The sequence below is a fragment of the Talpa occidentalis genome, unplaced genomic scaffold (genome assembly GCF_014898055.3).
Source record: "Talpa occidentalis isolate TD23 unplaced genomic scaffold, MPIMG_talOcc4v2.1 talOcc4.11, whole genome shotgun sequence".
NCBI lineage: Eukaryota > Metazoa > Chordata > Mammalia > Eulipotyphla > Talpidae > Talpa > Talpa occidentalis.
In genome coordinates this window covers 65162439-65189597 of record NW_023601104.1, presented here as the reverse complement: position 1 = coordinate 65189597, position 27159 = coordinate 65162439, and the positions used below count along the sequence as shown (strand labels likewise).

Genomic DNA, 27159 nt, shown 5'->3' with positions numbered 1-27159 from the left:
ATCCTCTCATCCCCCACCCCTCTGGCCTACACCCCAGTTCTTATATGCATAAATAAAATAAAATCGATCTTAAAAAAGAAACTACTTCAATAAAATCATTTCCTGTCAAAGTTTAACTTAGTATTCTTACTTTTCTAAACCAAGCTTAATTTCTTCTTTTTTGGTTTATACTTCTCTCTAAAGTCTTCACAAATCCAGGACATTGGTGCCATACAGGTCAAGTTTACTGACCCAAAGCAGTATTAGCAAACAGTACTTTAAAAATCCACTATATGAAAAACACAAAACAACATTCCAAATAAACTCTTAAAGATAATCAAACGAAAATTACATAAAAACTTTGTAAGCTGGTGACCACTTAGAGGAACTCGATCAGAGGAATGTACAAATAAAATGTGAGGTGTCCATTGTTAAAAATGAAAACTCATGAATTTCAGTATCAAGCAAATAAAGCAATTGGTAGATTTATCTATCATTTGAAACATGCAAAGAAAGGCCTACCACATTTTCTGGATATACACATCTTAACTGCGTAACAACACAAAATCAAATGATAAACATGACTTTGCATAGTGGCTAACCGGGGTAGAAGGGAATGGACAGGGAGGTGTATGTATACAAGATGCTTCATCACACCTCATTTTTTAAAAATTAAAAACTCAGGCAAATGTAACAAAACGTTTATGTTGTGTGGTACACACAGGCTTTTAATACTTATTTTCTGGACATTTGAAACACTTTTAAAAGAACTGAAAGACAACAAAAATCCGTACAAATCAAAATCTGTGGGGATGCCAAAAAGTTCAGAGGGAAATTTATAGCCTAAAATTAGTCAGAAAACACGAATTGAAAATAACTCATTTTAAAGAAGTTGGCAAAGTACAAAACAAACCCAATAAAAGTAAAAAGAAAACGATGAAAACATAAATGAATCAAACAGAAAAGGGCACAACAAAAAAATGCTCAGAGATGCCCAATATTAAAACCTGTTGGAAAAAACTACATACTAGACCACTGTTCTCAATTTCCAAAACCATTTGCTTCACATTTATACATTTCTTTACTACCTAAAGACAACTGCTTCAGCATTCAATCTGTATTATTGTTTTGATAGAGGGATATAGAGCACCGCCAATTCCTTTGAGGTTTAAGCTGTTGCTAGTAATTCTCTGGCAAACAATCTTAATATGAAGAATATCTGATTTCTCAGAGATATGTTGTTGGAAAGAGGAAGTCATTCAGGTAATTGTGGATATTCTTTTGATGCCACAGCAAAAACTCAACAAGTGATATTTCTTTTTTTTTTTTTTTAACTTTTTTTTTTTAATAGAGGCATGTTTATTTATTTATTTATTTATACAAGCACTGGGTACAGTCAGAAGTGCGGGAGGGTGAGAGAGTTCACCAGAGCCAGAGCGGGGAGCAGAGCAGGCAGAGGGACCGAAGTACACTGCTGAGGGGAGCAGCGGGCGGCAGGAGAGGTCTGCGCGCCATGTGGGACCCTCGCACTGCAGCCGGGGATCGAACCGGCGCTGCAGAGGCCGCGGGCAGCTTCGCAACCCAGCGCTCAACCGCTGCGCCACCGGGGAGGCCCAACAAGTGATATTTCTTAAAGATTAATTGCAATGTTGTTACAGGGCAACCCCAATATAAAACGGGTTGCCTGACTGCGGGTCCTCACCCGCGCACTTAAAGGGCACTTATTAATGCTAAACTGCAGACACACACAAAAGGTTGATAAAAGGTTTATTTACAAGGGAAGGGGAGATGGGGAAATGAGTAACTCCGGGAGAAAAAGAGGGAGCTAAGTGTGTAAATGTAAATGCATCCTACCCGTTCTGCTGACCTGGAATCCCAATGACCCGCTGAGCTGGTGAAAAATCAAGCACGCCTCCTGGCCAAGAGAGACCCCCGCCACACCGCCAGTTAAATATTCAAGAGAGCAGAGCTGCTTAACTCCACCCTACGGTCCTTGAAACCTTCCCTTTGGTGATTTGTAGTTGCCAGGGTCTTGAAGTGGGGGTGGAGTCCACAAAGCCTGTATGGAGTTTGCTTAGGACAGCCTTTCCCCCTAACAATGTGAGGTCTACAACCATATCATTGAACTGGCACACAGATACATTAAAATCCATTAGCTTATCTTGCCTAGAATGGATTTTTTACCTATGCATGATTTTGTAACATTGTGCATTAGTCATTTGGAAAATATTGGCTCCCTGAGTTAAGCAGCTCTTCCCAACATTGACACATTTTATTCCACCTCTCAGAAAATAAGTCATTAATATCCTTTTAATAGCATCAGAAAAGACATGTAAATCTGATATTGTTTTTACTGGGAGTTTGACAAAAATACAAATACTAGCTCAGTTAGGAATCATGGTTTTCTTTGCTAAAGCACCTGCAGTTTTACCCACATTGCTTTAACAACACAACAAAAAATGGCAAATAGCATCTTAGCATTGTGAAAATAGTTTTTCCTTTGCAGACAACTGGAAGGGATTTTGGGGAGCTTAGGGGTCTGCAGAACCACTAAGGTTAACAATTCCTTGGAAAGCATAATCAAGAGAAAATGACAACAATCACATTAACATCAGGAATACATGAGGGGGAAAATTAGTTATTTTTTAAAAACTTAAGACCACAGGGCCTCCCCTGGTGGCGCAGCGGTTGAGTGCTGGGCTGCGAAGCTGCCCGCAGCCTCTGCAGAGCCGGTTTGATCCCCGGCTACTGGGGAGGGTCCCACATAGCACGCAGACCTCTCTTGCCGTGCCCGCTGCTCCCCTCAGCAGTGTATTTTGTCGGTCTGCCTGTTCTGTTCCCCACTCTGGTTCTGGTGAATTCTCTCATCCTCCCATGCTTCTGACTGCACCCAGCGCTTGAATAAATAAATAAATAAATCTTTAAAAAAATAAAAAATTAACACCACATATGTGGTCCTGCCATTTCAGAGGCAAAAAAGATGAATGCACACTTGGTGTGGTGTGAATGCACATTTGTGTGTGGTATTGCACACACAAATATATGAATATATGAGTAAGAATAAGGGAATCAAGTCAAACAGCTTACTCTGGCAGTTGGAATGCTGGTTTCTCTACTTAGTAGCTGAGACCATGGCAACTTAACCTTTAACTTAATCTTTCATGTGCCAAAGTTTATGGAACAGAGGTGAGGTCATCCCTTCAATAAACTCTGGGGAGACTTTAAATGAATTAATGATTTTATAGTGGGCTTTTAAAAAGTCTAGAACATGGTAAATTGTATAAGGGATACATGTTAACTGTTAACATCAAAATTCTGCCAATGAGTATGAAATGGTACAATTTTCTAGGAAAATGTGACAAAAATTGAGTCTAGAAAAATCTATTCTGGTTGGCAGAATAACTTGAAGTTGTTCTCATTTTCCCAATCATAAAGGTCAATGTAGCTCGGTGACATCTTCCTCTTAAGCACAACCTGAGCAAATAACATAGCTGTCCTGTAACTTTGGTTAATACCAGTCTAGTCCAGTCCACTTTAATAACTCATATCCCTGCTCAGGCTTGGTTAATGGCCTTAGTGACAAGGTGGAATCTATTCTTTAATTCTTCCTCCCTCCTTTGGGAACCCAGATGATAAACAAGGTGAAGGGACAAATATCTCCCAACTGAGGGTACAACTGCAACCTTCCCTTGGTCACAGCTTGTCATACATGCCATCTGGGGAACATCCCACAAACAGCAATGCCTACATGCAGTCTGCCCTGGGTTGCAAAACCCATGGGAAATCTGGCCCTGGCTCAAACTCTGTGTGGGCAAAATTACAGCTGCACACTCCATAATCTCTTACTGCTGGGGTGAATGCTTGAAAGGTGCTGTTCAAGCCTAGATGCTTCAGTGTCACTAACTTCCGGATTTACTAGCTTTGCCACACAAACTGAAGCTATTGCATTCTACATAGGCAACCCCTTGCTTGCCCTCCCACCTCTCTCCATTCTCTTTTTGGACCTCTACAACTCCGCTTCCAACTTTAGTAGTCATTTTCCCTTCCCTACAAGGAGGTTCTCCCAAATCTTAGGGCTTTCTGCCTCAAGTGGTGACAGTAGCAGCAAGAGGAACCTCTAGAAATTGAGGACACAGGACCCACTCTCTGTTTTGATGCTCCTTTCATCTCCCAATTCTCTACCTAAAATACAGTGGGGGGAAAAAAGTGGACAGTTAGGGATGGTTGAGATGAGTAGGCTAGTATGGTCTCAGGACAACTAAGGAACTGAGAATATTTAACCTAGAGAGGAATGAATGTGAGAGAGGATGGAGCTATCACAGATATCCTATCTTAAAAAATGAATGGGTATGTGGTAAGATTTTCCCTAATGATTCTGGAGTTTGGAAGTAAGACAAATTGATGCAAGTAACAGAAACACAACTTTTAACATATACATCTATTAATAATTACAGCTGTTCCTAGTTGCAATATGCACCGTTATGGCATTCCTGACATTTCAGAGGCAAAAAAGATGAATGCACACTTGGTGGAATGTTGAACGAGAAGACACAAATTGATAGGAGACTACAGTGAGTCCTCAGAGTCTCTTGTAATAACTTTTTTTTAAATTTCAAATATACAGGGAGGCTGAAAAATAGTACAATTATACAATTGTATTGAGAAATTATGCTCTGAAGGGAGAGTAGCAAGAGGAGGTAATAAAATGGATTGCAGGATTTTTTCCCCCTTCACACACACGAGTATCTTTATAGGCAATAAGAGCAAAGGGAAATGAGAAAAGTTGATGATATAATATCTGGCCTTCAGATCAATTTTGCAGTGGTTTGCTAAAAGCAATCAGGTAAGGCCTAGAATAGTCCAAATGCCCAGAATAGTCTTCCCTGGCAAGAAGCAGCCCTTTCAGTTTATTTCTGTGTACCTTAAAAATACCATTTGGTTCATATGCTAAGAGTTGTGAAATAGCTAGGAGACAAATTTTAAATACCCCTCAAGTTATAAAAAATAATTTCGTCCATTTATTCCTAATATATTTGAGCACAATTAAGCATCAGGTATTGTCTAGGGCTATCAAGTACAAAAGAAATTATTCTTGCCCTTAAGGAGTTTATTTTCTGACTGGGAATAAGGAAACATACTAGAAGACTATCAACATTATAAAAATAGGGAAATAGAAAGGACAGTGGGCATACTGGATAAGCAAGACAGACCTTGCAAGAAAGGTGACATTTAAGCCAATCTCAAGATAGGGGAGCAAGCCAAAGCTGCTATCCAAGAGATTTTTTTAAGCAGAGAGAACAGAAAGAACAAAGGTCCTGTAGTAGCGTGATAGTTATGTTCAAGAAACAGCAAGGAGGCAAAAGTACTGCCTAACAAGTAACTTAATACTGAATGGTACAAAATATTTGTCAATGATTATTTAGCACCTGAAGGGCTCAGTGTTTCAATCATATTTTTTAAAAAAAATTTTCAACACATGTATTGTATAACATAGAGCCTGACAAGGAAACAAAAAGTTGATTATTATTACTTAAAAAAACAGTCATAGTAAAAATAAAGCAGCATTCCTCTAACTAGTGGGATGGTAAATCTGAAAGTCTTGTCCTTTCTCTAACCCACAGCACTTCTGGGCACAGTTTACAATGCAGAGAACCACACAGAAAATCCAGCACTCCTCTTAGAGAAGTTGTATAAGCAACAATACCCATCTTGTTTGAACATTGCAATTAATAATTGTTATAAATTATGTTGATCTGTACTGCCAATGAAATCTTAAAGCTCAATGAAAATTAGAACAAGTTTGAATAATAAGCATCCCTTTATTTGCTGACGCCATTACAAAAACTGATTACATTAGCAACAAAAAAGTGTTCTCTTGAGTTGTAGTCAGAGGCAGTTACTCCTCAAAATGTTAAGTAAAACAGTGTACAACATCAGTAATAAAATGTTAGATTTTACATTGTTTTTACCACCTTTGATCTTCTGAACAATTTCATTGAGCAAAATAAAAGATTACATGTTTATTTTATCTTCAGGAATGTAAAGGTCTAATTATTCAAACAGTTTTATTATAAAACTAAACTCTGAAGGTGTCTACAGAGTTGGCTTTTTTTCTCTCTTTAAATCAGTAGTCTAACAAGGATTAGAAAAGACAAAAACTCTGTTCAGTGTTTCTGACAAAGTAGAAAGGGTGAAAACATAAATAAGGCTTTAATTTGGCAAAATATAATACAATGCCTTCTGTTATCCTTGAATGAACAGTTTCCCAATTACTTCACTCTGTAAAAGAAAGAAACTGATTTTAAAACAAAGCAACAAAAAGCAAATCAGAAGACATTTGTCAAAAACCACAAGTATATGCCATTTGATCTAACTTAACCCTTTAACTAGGGTCAAAGTAACTGATACTAATGATACTCAGAAAGCAAGAGAATAACCTCAGGATTCAGAAAATAGGTAGTGTTACATGGATTTTAAAGTATGTGAGCTAAAACCTCAGACCACATAATGTAGGGATTTAAAATATTAAAAGAAAACATTTAAGAGAACACTGGGAATCCATTTTTATTAGCTCTACTCGAGGGCATAAAGCTGAGGTAAGTGAGCAGCACTTAAAAAAACACTGAAATTTCCAATTCTCTACCTCTGATTAGGGTTCAGATATATGTTTTCTGACTTCATATGAACTTACCAAGTCAGATTTCATTTAGTGAATATGTACAGCACTGTCTTAAATAATTCAAATGTATTTGCAGTATATACTAAAAAAGAAATTCTGAGTTTCTTCACAGGTATTAGCTACTACTTAGTTTGATGATTACAAAATTCATATTTACAACTTAATTAGTAGTAGTTTTAAAAGATTACTCTACTGCACAATATATTGATGAAAAATGATGGCTAAAGGTAAAAAATTCTGCTGGTAACACAAACATTTAAAGGGCATAAAGCAGAGCTGTGGAAACTAAAGGATCAGTAAAAGGGAGTTATTCCTGTCAATGCCGAGTAACGACTAAGAAAGGCAGAGAGTTCTCCAAGCCTGGTGGACCTCTAGCGTTATAAAAGCATTCTATCATTCATGATAAACTACTGACACCCAAGCACCTTTCACTTGCCAAGTTCGGACTTATGTTCATTAGAGGAGAAAAGAATTCCAAGTTATTATTCAGGAGAGCCTAATTACCCAAGGCAGTGAAACTTTATTCTTCTTAAAACAGGTAAAACTCAGCTAACAAAAAATAAGTATATAATAAGTATATCTGCATTAGCCAGCATACTACAAATCATTTTTAACTGTCAACAAATCTGATTTTTTCTGATATTTTTAAAAACCTGGGCAATAAAAACTCTTAACAAGATTTTGGTTAATGTATTCATCCTCAATTAAGACTCTTACTTCAGAAGTTACTGATAAGCAAACTTAAATAAAACCAGCTCTAATTTAAAGAAATTGAGATTATTTTTCAGTTCGGCATCTCAATAAAAACGTTAGTCACTTTATCTCACCAAGTCATTAAAAATAAGTCACACAGCTAATTTACCAGAACTAAAGAAGCACGTGGAGGTATTATGGCAATGAACAAAGCATAGGTAAACAAGTTACAAGAGTGGTTCTAGAGAAATAAAAAAAAAAAAAAAAGCACGCAAAAATATAGGGTTCCTCCAACCCCATGACCCAAGGTGCAAGACCGTAATATATACAAGATGGAAATAAAACTCCAAGAAAGCTAAGGCTGTCCTCTGGAAGTCCTGAAAGAGGGAATCCTTCCTCTAGGAAAATGAAAATGCATGTATTTATGGTAAACAAAATTACACATATGTATAAATACACACTGTGTCCATCACCCCTGAATAGACACTAATACTACTTTCATTATTCTTACCTAAACCCTGGTAGTGTTCTTTCTCCTTTGTGAGCTGTTGGTTTACTTCTTGAAGCAACTGTTGTAATTGTGTTACAGTCTGATTTAGACTTAAAGACATTGTCTCCTTCTCAGAAGACTCCTTAAAACAAGATACAAAAACTTCAAACATCACAAAAGGAGAGCATCTACAACTAAAAACAAAAACTATTTTATTCTTGCTTTAAAATTGTATACAACCATTAAAATCTGAAAAATGACATGAAAATTAACAATAGCAAAAACCACATGGAGGAAGTGTTTGATACATAATGATGCAAGTTAGTTTGCATAAAAGAAAGTCATGTTACAAATGTCACTAAGCCACAATGGGAAAAACATGGACTTTGAATATCAAATATAAATCCATTTCTCCTTCCAGGAAAACAGTAATAGCCAAGCACCGAAGGGCAGTTCATAAGAGTGAAAAATAGCATATACTGAGCTCTTGCTAAGTGCTAGGCACTATTATTAAGTACTACACCCTATTCAAAGTATTTTACATGGTTACTCATTTATTCCTTTCAATCATCTTATAAGGTAGGTACTATTATCACTGGCTTTTATAGATAAGGCAATTAAAGCACAGTAAAGCTAAGGAATTGGCCAAAGTCACACAGCTACCAAGCAGGGGAAGGATTCAACCATAAGCAATCTAATATTCTCTACAATTTTATGCATATAGACCATATTTCTCAACATAAATTTTAAAAATCACATAGTATGTCACCAAGCTAAAGTGAAAACAAGCAAAAACTGCATTTTAGAAATAGGATAACTCAAAAAAAACAACAACAACTAAAGAAACACAATGCACTTCAGTTAAGAATGTGATATAATTTAATGGAAGCACACCACAAAAGCTTTTTAAAAAGTCAGGGATAGAGATCTTGTTCAATATTTATTCTTCATATAATTTACAAAGTAATTAACCCAGAGATAAAGAGTTAAAAATAAAAATGCATACCGTTTCTGGGGAAACATCACTATTCTCAATAACAGTAGTATCTCCAGCGGCTTTTCCTATTTTTGACTGGATAAGATCCAGTGACTGCTGAGCCTATAAGGAGTGTAATACGGTAGATCTAAATAATAGTTGATAAATTAAAAAAGTTATTTTTGTTACTTATTTTGTACAAGATCAAAGTTCTTTCCAAAACACAACGTAAATCCAACCTATAGGATTTTTTTCTCCAAAATAAAAATGGCTTCCTAAATTAAAAACAGAAACAACCAGTTAATACTTAACAGTTTACAAGAATCAGTCAAATCTGGCCACAGCCTCTTTTTGTACAGCTCACAAGAATGGTTTTTCCATTTTTAAATAGTTATGTTAAACAAAGAAGGGTAGGTGAGAGGAATTATATGTGGCCCACAAACCCCAAAATAGTTTGTGGCTTTGTTGACCCTTGGTCTAGATCTCTTTTATACATGTGCTTAAAAGAAAACTGGCAGAAAATTTCATACAAATAGGCTTTTAACAAATACATGCTATTTTATGCTATAATTGCTTGTTTTACAAAGTATTTACAATCTCTTTCATGTCAATAAATTTTTTATGAGCATTTCCAATCAATTATAGCAAGTGTTTCTATCACTTTAATATAAGGCAGTTCACTGTCACCTATTGATACCCATTGTTTCTACTTTATATATTCACATCTTTGAGATCCTGGCTAGTATTTTAAAAGTATCTTCTGAAAAACTAAAGTTCTAGGCTAAAACTGCGTGTTTTATATTTTGATCCAGAGGTAAAAATTAAAACTACTTATCAACATAAACTGAATGGCTCAGTTTATGACAATCAATGTATCATGTATCTAAGTTTGAGCTCTAAAACAAACTTTCCTAAGTCTGCATTCTATCTACTGGTAGCAACACCAAAATAATTTGGCTCAATTCTGGATACGGGGTTTTGCTTAACAACTAAAAAGCTATATTCTCACAGAACCAACAAAAATATTTAAAAACATGATGTATTTGTTTTGTTCAATGATGATATCTTAAAACACAATCAGAGCTCAAAAGCAGCTTTGATGAGCACATGTGCATTACATTGATAAAAATATCTCAAAGCAAAGTTACAAAGAACAACCTAAAGCAAATAAGAGTAATCCTAAAAATCACCCATTTATAAATGAGATTAAGTAAAACGCCTTTCTACAAAGAAACTTCTAAAACATCAAAGGTCTAGACATCTTTCAGATTCATAAAGAAAAAAGGAACATACTCCACAAATGACTACATTAAGCAAATCCCAATTGAAAAAATTGGACGTAATCAAATACTTTGAAAGAGTAACCTTTATATATTTAACTTTTAATCTGTTTATAAAGTAATTATAAAAATGAGATGAAATAATGAAGCAAATTAAGAATGGAAAAGCAAATCAGTATACAAGTAGCTTAACTTTATAAACAAAATAATGATGCAAAAGAACAAATCCAGAATCAGCAGTATTTGGCTTAAGATTCAAGGCACAACACAGCACAATATGGCATTTTCAGGACAAGCAGTGTCTTACCTTATGCAAGTCACCAGCTACCTTCTGTCTTTCACTTTGTTCAGCTCTAAGTTTTGTGAGTGTTTCATTCAACAGTGTCTTTAACTGAAAATAAAAGAATACTACAACTTAATTTGCATCCTTCATTGATTATTCTGAGAACTCTAGGACTGAAGAATGAGTAAGAATGGGATCTCTAACAATTATTGTGCACAGTGGATTAGCCAATATGCTTCACCAGATGTACAGAAAAGCTAAGCAGTGGAGGTTCCCATCTGTAAAGCTAAACAGAATAAAAGCCACAGAAACAAACTGGATTGAGAGTAGAAAGCTGCAAATGTAAAAACAAAACCATGAGATTCCAGTAATGTGCCTTTTAAAAGTATTACTATTTACTGTTCATAAAATTGTTTGTAATTATTCAAAATTAAAAGGTAGTCAGAAATTTACCAAGCAGTTTTCAAAGGCTTTCTTTATACATAATAGTTAAGTAATCAACTGTATAATATTTCAAAAAACATTGAAAGGATTATAAAGCCAGTAAAAGGGAAACTACAAAAATTTAAATGCTGATCATTCTTTACTAGAGAGATCAGTGTAAGACCACATGGGTCTAATATAACAAGAAATGTCTTAAAATATGCTTCTTAATAATCAACTTGTCAACAGATTAAGTTCTATAAAACTCTAGTGTCAACACAGAATGTCTTCTCTTGATAACTTTTCTAACTAAATGTGAGTAAGGAAAATGGACTCTGCTGACAAAAAATTACATTCTTATTAAATCTTTGCCTCTCACCCACAGATACAACACTAAACAGTTTGAGAGAACCACAAGGGAAATAAGATCAATGACATTTCAAACTGGAGAAATAAGAGGGGACATTCCATTTGGGAATTTTATTTGGGAACTCTAAATACCCAAATGTTTCCGTTTTTCTTCTTTGCTTAACTCTGACTTATAATACATCAGAGATGTCATTCCTTTGGCTCAAGAATACAAAGTATGGATAAGAAAACAACATTAATTTGTCCGAAAATGCGGCACGTCACCCTGAGCAAACAAAAAGACAAGGACAAACGCAAAGATAAAAGTAAAGACAGACACTCAAAATGGCCTCCTGAAGAAGCAGAAGGGCAAAAAATATAGAGAACATCAAGCTGGAAAGAGATTAAACCACAATCCTATCTATGGGCTTCATGTTCCTGTTGGAGTAAGCTACCAAGCATGAAAGTTAAAAATATTCAATAATTACAGTCAGAAGTTATTTTTTTAAAAACAATCACAGAGTAAGGCATATAGCTGTGGCATATGCATATCACAGTCATGTATACAATGCAGTAGGAATGAGTTCAGTTAAGGTAACATGAAAGTAAATAAAACAAATTTTATTTAAAAAATAGTTACATGTATGTGTGGTGTATATAGGCTTCTATGTGAGCATTTCACATAGCCTTAGCATTTCAAATTAGCCTTAGTCTAATTTGATTTCTATAAATCAGTATAATAAAAGAGAAGACCAAACACAATTGAATAACTCAAGACGTTTTCTCTGACAGAGAGCAGTGCTAGTAAGAAAATTCTAAAGTGGGCCTCCCCTGGTGGCGCAGCGGTTGAGCGCTGGGCTGCTAAGCTGCCTCAGCCTCTGCAGCGCTGGTTCTATCCCTGGCCACCAGCGAGGGTCCCACATGGCATGCAGACCTCTTCTGCCACACCCACTGCTCCCCTCAGCAGTGTATTTCGTCAGTATGCCTGTTCTGTTCCCCGGTCTGGCTGTGGTGAATTCTCTCACCCTCCCGCACTTCTGACTGTACCCAGTGCTTGTATAAACAAACAAATAAAAACAGTGTATTTTAATCTTTAAAAAAAAAAAAAAGGAAAGAATATTCCAAAGTGAACAGAGTTAACTTGGGGTAAGGAGACTGACTTACTGTTACCTTCCTAAAATTTATTCAGGTACTTAAAAACAAACAAACAAACAAAACACCTAATAATGTGCTGTAGCAATTTTGAATCACAAAAAGATATAATGATCATTGTTTGAAACATAGAACAAGAGGGCCTTCCTGGTGGCGCAGGAGTTAAAATTTCATTGCTATCGGGCCTCCCCGGTGGCGCAGCGGTTGAGCGCTGGCTTGCGAAGCTGCCCGCGGCCTCTGTGGCGCCGGTTCAATCCCCGGCTGCTCCCCGGCCACTGGAGGAGGGTCCCACATGGCGCGCAGACCTCTCCTGCCGCCCGCTGCTCCCCTCAGCAGTGTACTTCGGTCCTTCTGCCTGCTCTGCTCCCTGCTCTGGCTCTGGTGAATTCTCTCACCCTCCCACGCTTCTGACTGTACCCAGTGCATGTATAAACAAAACAAACAAACAAATAAATAAAAATTAAAAAAAAAAAAATTTTCATTGCTATCAACCTATGGTGAGCCACTGCAGCATGATTTCAGTCCCTGGCCAGGAATCTAACCAACATGGCACAGCAGACCAATCCTGTCTCACCCACCACTCCCCTCAGCAGTGTATTTCAGTAGATCCGCCTGTTCTGCTCCCCACTGTCTCTGGTGAATCCTCTTACCCCCTGCACCTCTGGCATGTACCCCAGCTCTTGTACACATAAATAAAAATAAATCTTTAAGAAACAAAGAAACAGAACAAGATAGTCATTATTTGTCTAACAACTAAGTCCATCACAATCACTGTAAATTTCCAGAAAATTTAAGAATGGGAATAGAGAATATGTTTTTATAAGATACTTAGAGAGCTTTATTAATCTGTAAGTTTGTGTTCTTAGGATCACTGTTTTAAATGTTATGTTGATCATAAAGTTTTTTGTTATCTGTAATCTACAGAAAGACCAGTTAAAAATAAGAAGCTCCACTGGATATTGCCTGTGAATGAAAACTATGTATTGTCAACCTTCAATGATCTTCCAGATTAGAAAACAAGAGACCTATTTAAATATGATATTTTAAGAAATGAATCTTCACAACTCAGCCAATCTTTACCTGTTTCATTTTTCATTCACTGAAAAGCATGTTATTCAAAAAATTAGATAGGGCCTCCCCTGGTGGCACAGTGGTTGAGTGCTGGGCTGCAAAGCTGCCTGCAGCCTCTGCAGCACCAGTTCGATCCCCAGTCCTACATGGCGCGCAAACCTCACATGCAGCGCCCCGCAGCTCCCCTCAGCAGTGTACTTCGTCAGTCTGCCTGTTCTGTTCCCCACTCGGGCTCTGGTGAATTCTCTCACCCTCCCACGCTTCTGACTGTACCCAGTGCTTGTGTAAATAAATAAATCTTTAGGGCCTCCCCGGTGGTGCAGCGGTTGAGCGCTGGGTTGCAAGGCTGCCCACAGCCTCTGCAGCGCCGGTTCGATCCCCAGCCGCCGGGCGAGGGTCCCACATGGCGCACAGACCTCTCCTGCCGCCCGCTGCTCCCCTCAGCAGTGTACTTCGGTCCTTCTGCCTGCTCTGCTCCCTGCTCTGGCTCTGGTGAATTCTCTCACCCTCCCGCGCTTCTGACTGTACCCAGTGCTTGCATAAACAAATAAATAAATCTTTATGAATTAAATAAATAAATAAATCTTTAAAAAAAAAAAATTAGATATTATAAAACATGGAAAAATTTTTTTAAAAAGAGTTGCAAGCCAAACATGCCATTGTTAGGAGCTGAGGAAAGAAGGATCATCTTAGGAGTCAAGAAAAGAAAGATGATCCTAAGGAGTCATCAGAATATGAAGATTATCTTAAACTTATAAAAATGCCAAGCTAAAGATGTTAGCAAGGAGAAAAGATTTGGATGGTTTCTCCACATGTTGACACAAGTGTTTTCAGAGCCTACTTGATTCTCAGTGGAGAACAAGCTTCTTACCAAATTTAGCTCTTCATTCTGTCTTACTGCTTCAGAATATGAATCATCAAGTTTTTTCTGCAATTCAGTCAACAGATCTTTCAGCTGCAATGAAGTTTAGAGTTTAAGATTGATCTCCTTATGATATCTCATGTTGTGTTTGCTACTCGGAAGTTCTGGTACAAACAACTTATACTGAAATATTTTATTACTCTGCTATAGTCAATTTTAACTGAGAAGCAAGATTGAAAAAATTCTGCTGTAAGTACCTCTCTGACTTCTGTAACATAGGTAGCTCGTTCAAGTTCTGCCTTCACTAGTTCCATTTCCAAATGTTCTCGTTCTCTTCTCAGCTAGCAATGCAATAAAAAAGGAGAAGTTAAAAACATTAAAGATTTCTTTTCATAATGCTTTCCCACAATGGAAAGCTAACTTTATATTCATAATTGTCACATCAAACACTACCCTTAATAGCTTTAAAAGCATAATAAATGCATCATAAAATAAATCTTAAAACACAGATCTCAGGACAAACCTTAAGGCTAAAAATTAAGTGTACAAGCTATACATCAAACAACATACATTTTCAGCATCTTTACTCTGTCTTCTTAATCGCTCCAGCTCTTGTTCTGAAGATGTGAATGACAACTGCATCTGAAATGTGACACAATTACATGCCTCAGCAAACCAACAAAGACAGGGCCTCCCTGGTGGCGTAAGGGGTTAAGTCTCAGCACCACTGAGCTATCACCAGCCACTATAGCACTAGTTCAATCCCCAGGCCAGGGAGCTGACCCTACATGGTGCAGCAGACCTCTCCTGTCTTGCCTGCTGCTCCCCTCAGCAGTGTATTTCAGTGGATCTACCTGTTCTGCCCCCAACTCTGTCTCAAGTAAATCCTCTCACCCCTGCACCTCTATCCTGCACCCCAGTTCTTGTATGCATAAATAAATCTTTTAAAAAATTTAAAAAAAACAAAGACAAGTTTCTATTATATCTTACAGTTTTAATCAGTTTAGCTAATTAAGGTACTTCAGAGGTTTTAAATTGCACCTCATATAAAGTCATATTGAATTCTAAATGATTTTAACAAGGCAGTATCATAGTCAACTTGATTTAAATTGTACCCAAAACCTCGTTCATCCACATATTATATTTGGCCCAGTTAAAAGTGATTAATTTTTTAACAATTAATGGCTGACCAGCTGTATTTAATCACCAAGTGTATTAATGATTAATATCATTTGCAACCTAAATTCTACAAGGCTGGCCCAGGAAAAAAGGGGCAACAGATAATATTCTTCCCTACATCCAAGTAAATGGGAGAAAAACTAACATTCAAGTTCCATGAATAGAAGTAGTATTTAACTTAAATACGCCACATTAATGTTTTAAAACTTATCTTGAACCCCAAATCCCCTACCTGTGTCATCACCTATTTCTTTAACTTTCTAAGCACATTCTGTATCATTACCCATTGGCTATATTCTAAACCTGTAATTTTTCAAACTTGGGTGAGCATCAGTATCACTTCAGACACTCTTTGATACAGACTACTGGCCCTACCAAGTTTCAGATTCAGGAAATCTGGGTGGGGCCCAAGAATGTGTACTTTAAAAAAAGTTCCTGGGAGACAATGCTGCTGTTAGTCCATACTTTGAGAACCAATGCTCTAACATACTCTTTTTCAAATACCTGTTTAATAGTCTTTTGTGATTCGTCGACCTTAACTTTCCATTTGTTTTCTTCTTGCTCTACACTTCTCTGTAGCTTCTGCAAAATTCCTTCCTACAGACAAAAATATAGTTATTTTGATAAATTCAGGTTCTAATGCCAAGATAAACTATTTAAGCTGCTAAAGGAATAAAGTAATGATTTAAAAAAAAAAACAAAAATGTAGATTAAAAATCATTTCCTACTGTTTCTGCAAGGACGGATTTATATTTTTCACACTCTAGCTGTAACAATGAGTGCATTTCATCAGCTTCTTTCAGCTTGTGCTCTAGAACCTGCAAAGAATGAAAAAAGAAAAATTCTCATTTTACCAGAAAGATTTGTGGTTCAAATTCGTTTTAATACTTAATGGTAAGACAAATGAATACTGTTTATAGCTGTAATATATACATATAAATAGCTAGATATTACACAATACTTAATGTAACAATGCATTTCAATCTTCTCAAGTACCAATGGAGGTCAGTGATTTTTTGGTCATTTGGCTTTTGCTAGAACTCCCTCAGTCTGCTTACCATAAAATACATTACAAATTTTTTAATAAACAGACTTCTCACTCTCTAGCTGGATGGTAAAATCAAACAGATCCTCATCTGAAGTAGATACAAAAACAAATCTCTCACATTTAATTTGTTAAGGATAAAAATGCATCCAGGTTCTGAAAATACCTAATGATGAATTTGGGGGTACATTAGTAAACAAATTTCTGTCTACCTACCTCAACTGATCTTTATTTTTAAAATTCAGGTTATAAAGTGGGGAGGGTGCCTCAATGGACTATGGTGGAGAATTATTGGTGCTTTGGTTGTGGACATGGTGTAGTAACATGTACCTGAAGAGGTATGAATTTATACTCCTAAATCACATATAGTATTATACATCAATGTTACCTCAAAAAAAAAAAAAAAAAAAGATACAATTTAAAAAATTAAATTTGAAAAGGGAGTAAAGATTGCTAAATGTTCAGTTTCAGAAAAGCTTAAGATAGAGTTAAATGGCAAAAATTACCTTTGTACATAAAACAAATCCAAAGAATATTTACAGTTTCCACCCAAAACTTTCACAAAATGAAATCACCTCCTTACACTTCCTCAAAAGATCATTATTCTACTTACAGCTTTCTCATTCCCAAATTCATAAAAAAAATTCTGATTTACTTCTTTTTTTCCATGTTCAGTTAAAATATACTTTTTTCTTGAACTAACCTTAACCTCCTCTGAACCTGAAGTTCCAGCCACACATTCTTTTGCCTTCTTTTCAAATCCATGCAACCATTCGCTGTAACTCTGAAAAAAATCAAAACAACTAATTTCCAATACACTAAATAGGTTTAAAAAAAATTAAATAACTAGATTAGATTACAAAAGACCTACAAACACTACTCCCTCCAAAATTTCAGAGAATAAAATATGCTGTTATGGAAGTGGTACATAACCCAGTCTTGAAAATACACACTGAAAATGTTAACTAAGTACCATCATCACAATTAAATATTATTTGTCCTGACCAGGTTATTTGCAATTTAAGTCTGGACTTACAGGTAGAAGAGCTGAGCTCAAACTCAGTTTCCATCACTTACTAATACCAGGGCTAACAGAGTCTGTAGACCCAAGCTTAGCCAAGGTTTTGCCATTTTGTATATCCTCCACCTTGATACGTTAGTCCTTGTACAGCTGCATTCCGGAGATAGTTTCAATAGTCATAACCCTCACTCCACTTGGTGACGAAAAAGCAGACCACCCCAGCCGCCAATGAGGGCAGTCCTATCCATAAATGGGACAGCATCACTAACCGTCCAAATCAGTTTGAAACTATAACCGTGCACGCCAAAATGCCTTTGTAATAGCCAATGAGTAATTAACAGCTTCTTTCAAAATTCGCGCCGCTCATGATCCTATAATAGATCCCTGCTTCCTCTGTTCGGGGCTCTCGCTATCTGCCACTGTGTTGGTAAGTGCCGTGAGCCCGGACTCGAGCCCGTAATAAACTCCCTTTTACATTTGCATCAGCTGTCTTTGGATTCTTGGAGGTTATGCTCGCCGAATCTGCTGATCTTGGGCACAACAAGTCAAACTTTAAAAACAGAAAACCGGGGCCTCCTTGGTGGCACAAGGGGTTAAGCACCGCACTATGAAGCAATCCGCATCCTCCGCAGCATGAGTTCTATCCCCGGCCACCAGGGAACAACCCACATGGCGAGCAGACTTCTCCTGACTCGCCTGCTGCTACCCTCAGAAGTGTACTTCAGTCAATCTGCCTGTTCTGTTCCCCACTCTGTCTCTGGTGAATCCTCTCACCCCTCCGCATCTCTGGCCTGTATCCCAGCTTATGTATGCATAAATAAATAAATCTTAAAAAAAAAAGTATTCTGAGTTCGTAAACTGAAAACTCAACTAACAATATTTCTGAGAATTTCAAATTTTGTCAAAGTACTCCATGGATTCTAAAAATACTTCAAAATTAAGTATGTTTTACAACGTTACAAAGTGTTCTTAAAAAGCATAATGAAACAGTTATTTGTTGAAATCAATAAAACTAAGTACTGGCAGGGTAGCTAATTTAAACACAAGATACATATAATAACTTTTATTTTAAATTTTAGAGTTATTCTAGATGTTTGATGTTTCTTGATCCAGTTTTCAACTAATACAGTGTTAATTACTTTAAATCATTTCCTCTTAGTCCACTTTTTAAGTCATGAGTTAGCTTACTCCCCTCTGCCCTCCAGAAAAAAACATGAAATTTCAACTAACTGTTCTAATTTAAAGCTTTACTTATGTGGCTGTATTAGAATTCTCTATACTCTATTAAATAAGCATGAAAACAAAACTGGCTGGTAAGATTACCTCAGTTGAGATCTCTTCTATGCTGATTTAACAAAAAAGGAACACCAAGCAGTAAAACATAATCTATTTCATGTACAAAAGCCCTTTCAGGGGCCTCCCCTGGTGGTGCAGCTGTTGAGCGCAGGTCTGCGAAGCTGCCGGCAGCCTCTGCAGCACCAGTTTGATCCCTGGCAGCCGGTGAGGGTCCCACATGGCGCGACAGACCTTTCCTGCTGTGTCCGCTGCTCCCCTCAGCAGTATATTTCGTCACTCTACCTGTTCTGTTCCCCGCTCTGGTGAATTCTCTCACCCTCCCGCGCTTCTGACTCTACCCAGTGCTTGTGTAAATAAATAATTTTTTTTTTAAAAAAAAGCCCTTTTATACCCGCTGATTATATTAATTTATCTTAACACTGAATTTAATCAATTGCTTTATCCTATAAAGAAAATAACCTGTCATTTTTCCTATCTTTAAAAGCCTAAAATGCTATGTGCTAAGTACAACAGAGTTTAACACATTTCTTAAATACAGACTACATGCAGAAATATTCAATTTTTAGCAAGTGGATAAACAAAAGCTAAATATTACCATCAACACCGTATATATATATTTATAGTGTCAAAAAGATATGGCTGCTCAGGATGAGTAAGACAGCTATTAAGAATCAATGGTACAATACAAAACACAACAAAGCAAAAACAGACAATCATAAATCAGACACATATAGCAGGGGAGGAAGAGAGAGAGGGATCAGAGGGAGGGAGGGAGGAGCACAAGGGACTGTGGTTATGGTGCATAGGTGCACTGGTGAAGAAAAGTCTATGGGTACTACACCTGAAGGGGTTGGGGGAAGCATATGTTGTTTAAAAATGAACAATGATGTAAAAAATTTTAAAAAATTAAAAATTAAAAATCAATGTTACATTAAAAATAAAATTCAATACTGTTGATATATAATTTTTAAGGAACGGAAATGATAAATCATTAAGTTTTGACTCAAAAATAAAACCATATAAATTCTCAAATTTTTTTTTTTTTTAATAGAGGCATGTTTTATTTATTTATTTATTTGTTTGTTTGTTTATACATGCACTGGGTACAGTCAGAAGCGCGGGAGGGCGAGAGAATTCACCAGAGCCAGAGCGGGGAGCAGAGCAGGCAGAAGGACCGAAGTACACTGCTGAGGGGAGCAGCGGGTGGCAGGAGAGGTCCGCGCGCCATGCGGGACCCTCCTCCGGTGGCCGGGGAGCAGCCGGGGATCGAACCGACGCCACAGAGGCCGTGGGCAGCCCCAAAACCCAGCACTCAACCGCCACGCCACCGGGGAGGCCCAATTCTCAAATTTTATTCCCAATAATTATTAAAGATAAATTAGGACTAAAGATTATTAAATATGAACTATGTTAACAACAACCCCTTCTAGGTTCAAAATAAGAACAGCACTAGAAGAACCAACAGTATATCCATTATGTTGAGCCAGTAAGTTATTTCATCAATTCAAATGATAGATGAGTTCCACTAAATTTAGCACACCTAAATTTACCCCTCAACAGTTACAATGGAAAAAAAATATTCTACTTCTTGTACAAGTTAAATGTATACTAGTAGATACAATCTACAAAGCAAGCAGTTAAACTCAAGAGTACAAATAAAACCGGCCATTAAGTTTATTTATACTATATCTACCATCTACAGAAAGAAGAGCCAAGAGTTTCTTGGAGAAATAGGTGAGCCCAAGTTTGGAGCAGGAAATGTATATGATAAATCAGAATCACATTGATACACCTGGGCCCCCTTGGGTGGTTTAGGGGTTAAGTCTCAGTGCTATCGCTACTGCAGCCCGAGTTCAATCCCCAGCCAGGAAGCTAACCCACATATGGGCGCATAAGACCTCTTCTGTCTTGCCCACAGCTACCCTTAGCATTGTATTTCGGTAAAATCTACCTGTTCTGCTCCCTATTCTGTCTCGTGAGCCCTCTCAGCCCCTGCCCCTCTACATAAATTCTTCCATGCATAAATAAATAAATCTTTTTTTTTTTTTTAAAGTGCACAATACTACCTATGTAAAGTAGCTTTGCCCTGACCCCAACCTACTCCAAAGTACTGCGCCTGAATCAGGCTTCTACTGACTACCAATTTACAGAAGACACAAAGGATACGGGAAAATCCTAGTATTTATAGGGTTGCAGTTCAGCTAAGCCCATACTGGGAGGTTTTCTGTAGGGGCAACACCAGTCTACATTCCCACCAACAATGTATGAGGGTTCAGTTTTTCCTACATTCTCATCAACACTTGTGGTTTCTAAACTTTCTGAATATCAGACATTCTTAAAGGTGTGAGGTAGTGAACCCTACTTGCCTTTTGTAACAACATAGATGGAACTGCAGATTATGCTAAGCAAAACAGTCAGAAGGAGAAAGACAAATATCAGATGGTGTCACTTATATGTGGAATATAGAGAAACAAAACAAAGGGTCAGATAAAAACAAACCAGTAAGAAATCCTAGAAATCTGACAGAATTGAGGCTATGAGATTTGGAGGGAGAGAGGGGAGAGGAAAGTGGGGAAGGGTAACAATGGATTATGATGGAGCATTTTTGGTGTGGTAACATACACCTGAAGGGTGTGATCCTTTATCTCTTAAATCATACGTGATGTTGTAAAACGATACCTCAGTAAAAAAAATTAATACAAACTACAATAAACGTCATTTCATTAAAACAGACAATTCATACAAATAGAGAAATGTTAGTACTCACTAGATGTATGAAGTTGAGGATGTTTTCTGTAATTGTAATAAATGGTTATTTTTAAAGGAATCTTTACTTCTTAGAAATGTACTGAAATATTTACAGATGAAATGCTCTGATATTTGACTTCCTTCAAAATAATCTAGGAAGTGCAGGGTAAGAGGTAAGACATAACTGCTTACATATCAATGTATTCTATGTGTTGATAATTGCTGAAATCCAAATGATGGTGGATACATCAGACTTATTATGCTACTCTCTCTACTTCTGAGTGTGCATGCAATTTTCGATAAAATAAAAATTTGCACCACCATTTTAGGAAACTACATGCACACTCATTGGCCTTCTCTGCCTTCAAATGTTCACTATATTAATTCTCTAAGCCAAAGCAACTTTTCTCCCCCAAGTAGTGCAGGTTGCTTCTTACTATCTTCAAGACTTCCTCAAGATCTGCTTGAAGAAGTTTGTAATAGATGGTCAAAATCTTTGAGTGTTGAAATGAAAAGAACATAGTTCATAGTATTGCATATTCAATTTTAAAAGTGTTCCTAAAACTAATAACAACTTAAAATTAAGTTCAATTTTTGAAAAAAGTCATTAAGAACAGATTGGTTTATTAACTATTATTTCTTTCCCTTTATATTCTGCTAGATATCTCATATGTATGTTTTGTAGAATACAATGAAAGTATCATTAGAATAAGCAGAAATAATTTTGAACTCACTGTCTTAACTAAGCAAAAGCACCCTAGGTAAAAATGCAAAAGATCAAGGAATTAGTTCATCTTTGGGTGCACTATTGAAACCAAATGCAGAGTTCAAATGCTGATTATTCAAAAGTACCTTGATGCACGTCTAAAAAATAATTAATCTTACCAAATTAGAAGGGACAGACACCTTAGGAAATAATTTTTTGAGAACTTCCTTAGCTTCCAATTCAACAGCTTCCACATGTTGTTGTCGTTCCTAAAGCAGAAGATGAATCAAATCAAACTTACAAGATTACAGAAATAAAAAAACTATGGTCTTTTTAAGTTCTATGGGAGGAAAAGTCAAAGTATTCTAAAAAATTATTTTAGTACTGATTAATATTAAAATTTCCTATTTTAAAATGTCAAAATACTTCCATAAGAAAGTCTTCAAAATCTCTAAAGCATCAAAAATAATAAGTGATGTGTTATGTTAAGCAAAAGCATTATCTAATAACAGACATTTTCCTTGTCATTAGAAATCAAGTTGTTCACCCTTCCAGGAACAATTAAGAAACAAAAAAAAAAAAAAAAAATACACTTCCTACAGCAAAATCTTTAAACTACATGTACAAAAACAAAAAAACACTTCTTATAACTGAAACTTAAATCACATGCAAAAAAATACGCATCTGAACAACATAATTGAGGCTAACTGGCTGACAAATCTCTCCACAAAAATGCTTCACTGATATGGACTATGACAACATTAAAATAGCACTTTCACATGGCAAGCTTCAAGGTCAGGTGAAGTTACTAATGTTAATTGAAGTAAAAGAAAATGACCAAAGGGACTCCCTAGTGGCCTAGGGGTTATGTCTCAGTGCTATCACCACCACTACAGTTCAATCCTCAGTCAGGGAGCTAACCCACACATGAGCAACAGACCTCCCGTCTCACTCACTGCTCCCCTCAGCATTGTGTTTCAGTAGATCCACCTTTTTGGATTCCCTTGTGTCTCTGGTGAACCCTCTCACACACACACCCCACCCCACCCCCCACCCCTGGACCTCTGGCCTACACCCCAGTTCTTCTACACATAACAAAAACCTGTTCCGCTTCCCTTGCGTCTCTGCTGAACCCCCTCTCTCTCTCTCTCTCTCTCTCTCTCTCTCTCTCTCACACACACACACACACACACCCTGGTCCTCCGACCTACACCCCAGTTCTTCTGGCTGAAAATAAAAATTTAAATAAAAATTAAAAATAATTTAAAAATAATTTTGATGAGTGATACACATAGAAGGGAAAGAGAAAGAATAACTGATAGTATATACTACTGCACAAGTGCAAAATCAAGACTAACTCTGACACTTATGATAGACTCTGTCAGCTATAAATTTAAAGTATGACAAACAGGTCTAAATTTATTGACTTTAAATCCAAGTATAATAAACATCAATTATTAATTCAAACCATGGTTTGTCAAAATTAGGGTAATGACTTAACAGGCAAAATAAAAATCTAATATTCAAACTATCATTACATGATTTAAAAAAATTAGGACCTAATAAAATGCATAGCTAAACCAAGACAAGAAAATCATCTCAAAACATCTGTGAAATTCAGCAGGTAATCAGAAAGCAGGCAAGTTAGTGAGACTGCTATCCTATCAATCCCTCACTATTTGTAGTTGATCGCTGAAATCTACAATAGATTTAAGATGAATACATTTCACTTTTTAAAAATCTAGTGACATGAATAAACCTAAAGTTACATAATAAAAAGCTAAAGATTAATCATATTCTGTACACAGAAAAAGCTGTTACTTTATTAACTTTTACTGGCAGGATTTTAAAAAGATATCTAAATCGAGTGTTTTTAATAATTCATTAAAGCCTACTCTTTCTCAGAAATACACCTCCTAATTACGTAAAATAAGACACACTCATTCAAGGAAAATAATTAATTGCTAACGTAGAGTTACTTAAGAAAGCACTTCTATCACCTGAGCACAACAGTAGTAGAATAGTATCTAAAGAAAATCAGTTAGGAAAAAAACTGGACCAGCTCTTCTGAAAACTTCCCCAAGGGAAAAAGAATATAACTAAAGGAAGTCTCTAACTTATAATCAACAGGCACAAAGAAAAAGACTATTTTATTCTGTACTAACATTTTTAGGTATTAATAAAAAGCTCTCATTTCACTGTTACAGTTTGACTGTAGATTTCAGACACATGGGAAAGATTGATTATTGGAAACTGCATTATTTTCATTTCCTTATTCGCATTAACTAAATGTACTATACATGAAGTATCTTCCATGTGAGCCTGAGTCTGTCACTTAAGAATATTTACTATTTCAGGCCTCCCCGGTGGCGCGAGGGGTTAAGCACTGCACTATGAAGCAATCTGCATCCTCTGCAACATGAGTTCAATCCCCCGCGAGCCAGAGAGCACCCCACAAGGCACAGCAGACTTCTCCTGTCTCCCCCGCTGCTCCTGTTCTGTTCCCTGCTCTGTCTCTGGTGAATCCTCTCACCCTCCCCACATTTCTGACCTGTGCCCCAGCTCCTGTATGCATAAATAAATAGGTCTTTAAAAAAAAAGAATATTTACTATTTCAAAAATTATCCTGGAAAATCATCCTGCTACATTTAAGGTAAATCAACTGTTATGTATTTCTGTCATCTGAAACACAAAGATGTTTTACTAACTCATTATAACCTGTGGTACTGGGGCAGTCAACACTCTTTATTACCTATGCTATCTGAAGACTTTCTAAATTCCATTAAAATATACAAAAGCTGAATACTATTCTTTTCAGATCCTTGACTATGCAACACCTTAAGCACTTGGTGATGAGTTTTGAAATATGGGTAAATTCTGACACTCATCACCAATCACATGAGGAAGCATGGATAAATTAAAGCTTTCTTTAGAATCACAATATGCAGAAATTTCCATGAAGGGTGGCATATAACTTCTTGCTAGAATGACAAAATGAAGAGATTAGCAAGTACTAGACACCCATTGTCACAACCAAATAAAAGTTAAAGGGTAGTTAGCGCTTACCAGTGAAAAACAAAGTTAAGAAACACTCAGGAGCTATGCCAAAACCCTCAGTGCTGACAGAAGTGACTGCAACCACTCACAAGGAAATAATAAAGTTCTACCTAGCCTAGATTTTTCTATTCCCTGGTCTAGAAGTCTCTGATCTCTACATCTGCTATCCGTCTGAAATTGAGATTTTCATGAAAATCATAGCCAGGTGAATAGGTACATAATTAAATACAAATCCATTACACTAAAAGAACTACAAACACAGCTGATGACAGCTTTTTATAAAAGCTTTATGCTACTTTTAAAAAAGTCCTTCACGTACCACAGAATAAGACTTGCATTGAATTTAAAATTCAATACATGATCCTGACACACAAGTACTTACGAAATGCAAAACTGAGTAACACAGCTAATGATCTTTATTAACCAATCCACAAAGTTCAATTTCTCTGCTTCACATTTATTCTTGGGGATTTTCAAAATGCTTGACTGAACTGCCAAAATCATTGCTCTCTATCTTTAAAAACAACTTTTCAATTATAATTCATCAGAAATCTTAAGCCCACGGAACACCTTGAACTCAGGGAGACTATCCACCACCATTTCAAAGACAGAAGGGGCACGGGTATGCATTTCAGAAGTACTTTATAAATTCTGGTCAAGAGAATTATTCTATAATTATATTTAATATTCCACAAACATGCATTTAGCTGTTTTTCAAAACCTTTTAGTTTTAACTCCACTCCTTCTAAGGAACCAACCCCAGTGACATAGAAACAACTGATCCCTTCCCTATATTTAAGATTTTTCACATGGTCTGAACTGTCTTGGTATACCCTAATAACTAGAAGAGTTCACTGCAGGTACTCTATCCTAGGTATTTAAATGTGTTTTGTTAATTCAGTTAAGCTTTTTTTGGCTCAGAGTTTTCATCAAAGTTCTCTTAAACAATCCAATAGGCATACCCTGTCTGACAAGAGTTTACATGAGTAGCAAAGATCTTCTGAGACACTTCGGGTCAAAGCAGTAATCACCAAGCTCAAAACAATTATAACCCCCAAACCAGCATGCCCAAAATTAAAGCTTCAAGATGTGGATGAAAAAAGCAGAGATGGTAGCGATGACAAATGTAGATGATAAGGAGATTTTTATATTTAAATTGCAGTAAAATTAAATGCTTTAAGTCTAGTTTTAAAACAAGCTGCAGATTTTCTCTGTTCAGTGGACTGTTTCTAGGAGTTAGCATTACAACCTTGGAAGTCTTGTTCACTTTGTCCTGCAGCATTTTTTCAGTTGATGCCAATGCTTCCATTGCTTCCCAGTTTTTCTCCCGAAGGTCCTAATCATTTTTAGAAAGAATGATTTCAGTTTATCCATTATTGAAAGATTTTTGCTTTTTTATTTCATCAGTATTTTGCACTGCATTTAAATGCTGGTTACTGCAAAATTATTTCAATGGGAAAATATGTATATTAGCAAAAAAATAAAAAGCAATGTTTAGAAGTCTGAATGAGAAAATAAAGATGCCTGCTTCCCATGTTTTAGTATACACACCAATTATGCCAGCTTTAAAGCTATTACTGTGCACATGTGGGAAAGAAGAAAACATTCAAAAGTAAATGCACACATCAAGACTACAAATATGATTTCAGGAACAGCTGATATTAGAGGATTAAGGACAGAGCAAATACACAAGTTTAGCAAAGAGTTTACAAGTGATTTTTAGACAAGGACCAGTATTACTCATGGATTTTCTACTGTAGCATAACTTTTTTTTCTCTAATTATGTCTTACTTAAATTAACATATTTCAAGTCTACCTAGGAGTGACACAGTAACTCCCTATGATTTTATATGTTTTCTTGGCATGGCCAA

At 36.5% G+C, this 27159-nt stretch overlaps 1 protein-coding gene across 20 annotated transcripts in view; it reads right to left on the bottom strand.

Moving 5' to 3' along the window:
• Positions 1 to 5764: 5764 nt before the first annotated feature.
• KTN1 (kinectin 1) overlaps positions 5765 to 27159 on the bottom strand; it is a 105374-nt gene continuing 83979 nt past the window's right edge. For 7 of the 20 annotated variants that reach the window (XM_037503396.2, XM_054690558.1, XM_037503395.2 and 4 more), the window contains 12 exons: positions 26538 to 26624; positions 22411 to 22500; positions 17164 to 17244; positions 16144 to 16233; positions 15920 to 16012; positions 14807 to 14878; positions 14494 to 14577; positions 14246 to 14329; positions 10405 to 10488; positions 8848 to 8940; positions 7863 to 7983; positions 5765 to 6258 (listed from right to left, as the gene is read on the bottom strand). In XM_037503396.2, the coding sequence (XP_037359293.1) occupies positions 6254 to 6258; positions 7863 to 7983; positions 8848 to 8940; positions 10405 to 10488; positions 14246 to 14329; positions 14494 to 14577; positions 14807 to 14878; positions 15920 to 16012; positions 16144 to 16233; positions 17164 to 17244; positions 22411 to 22500; positions 26538 to 26624 (984 nt within the window). In that variant the 3' untranslated portion in view covers positions 5765 to 6253. The other 13 variants (XM_054690570.1, XM_054690586.1, XM_037503399.2 and 10 more) reach the window with 4 other exon arrangements.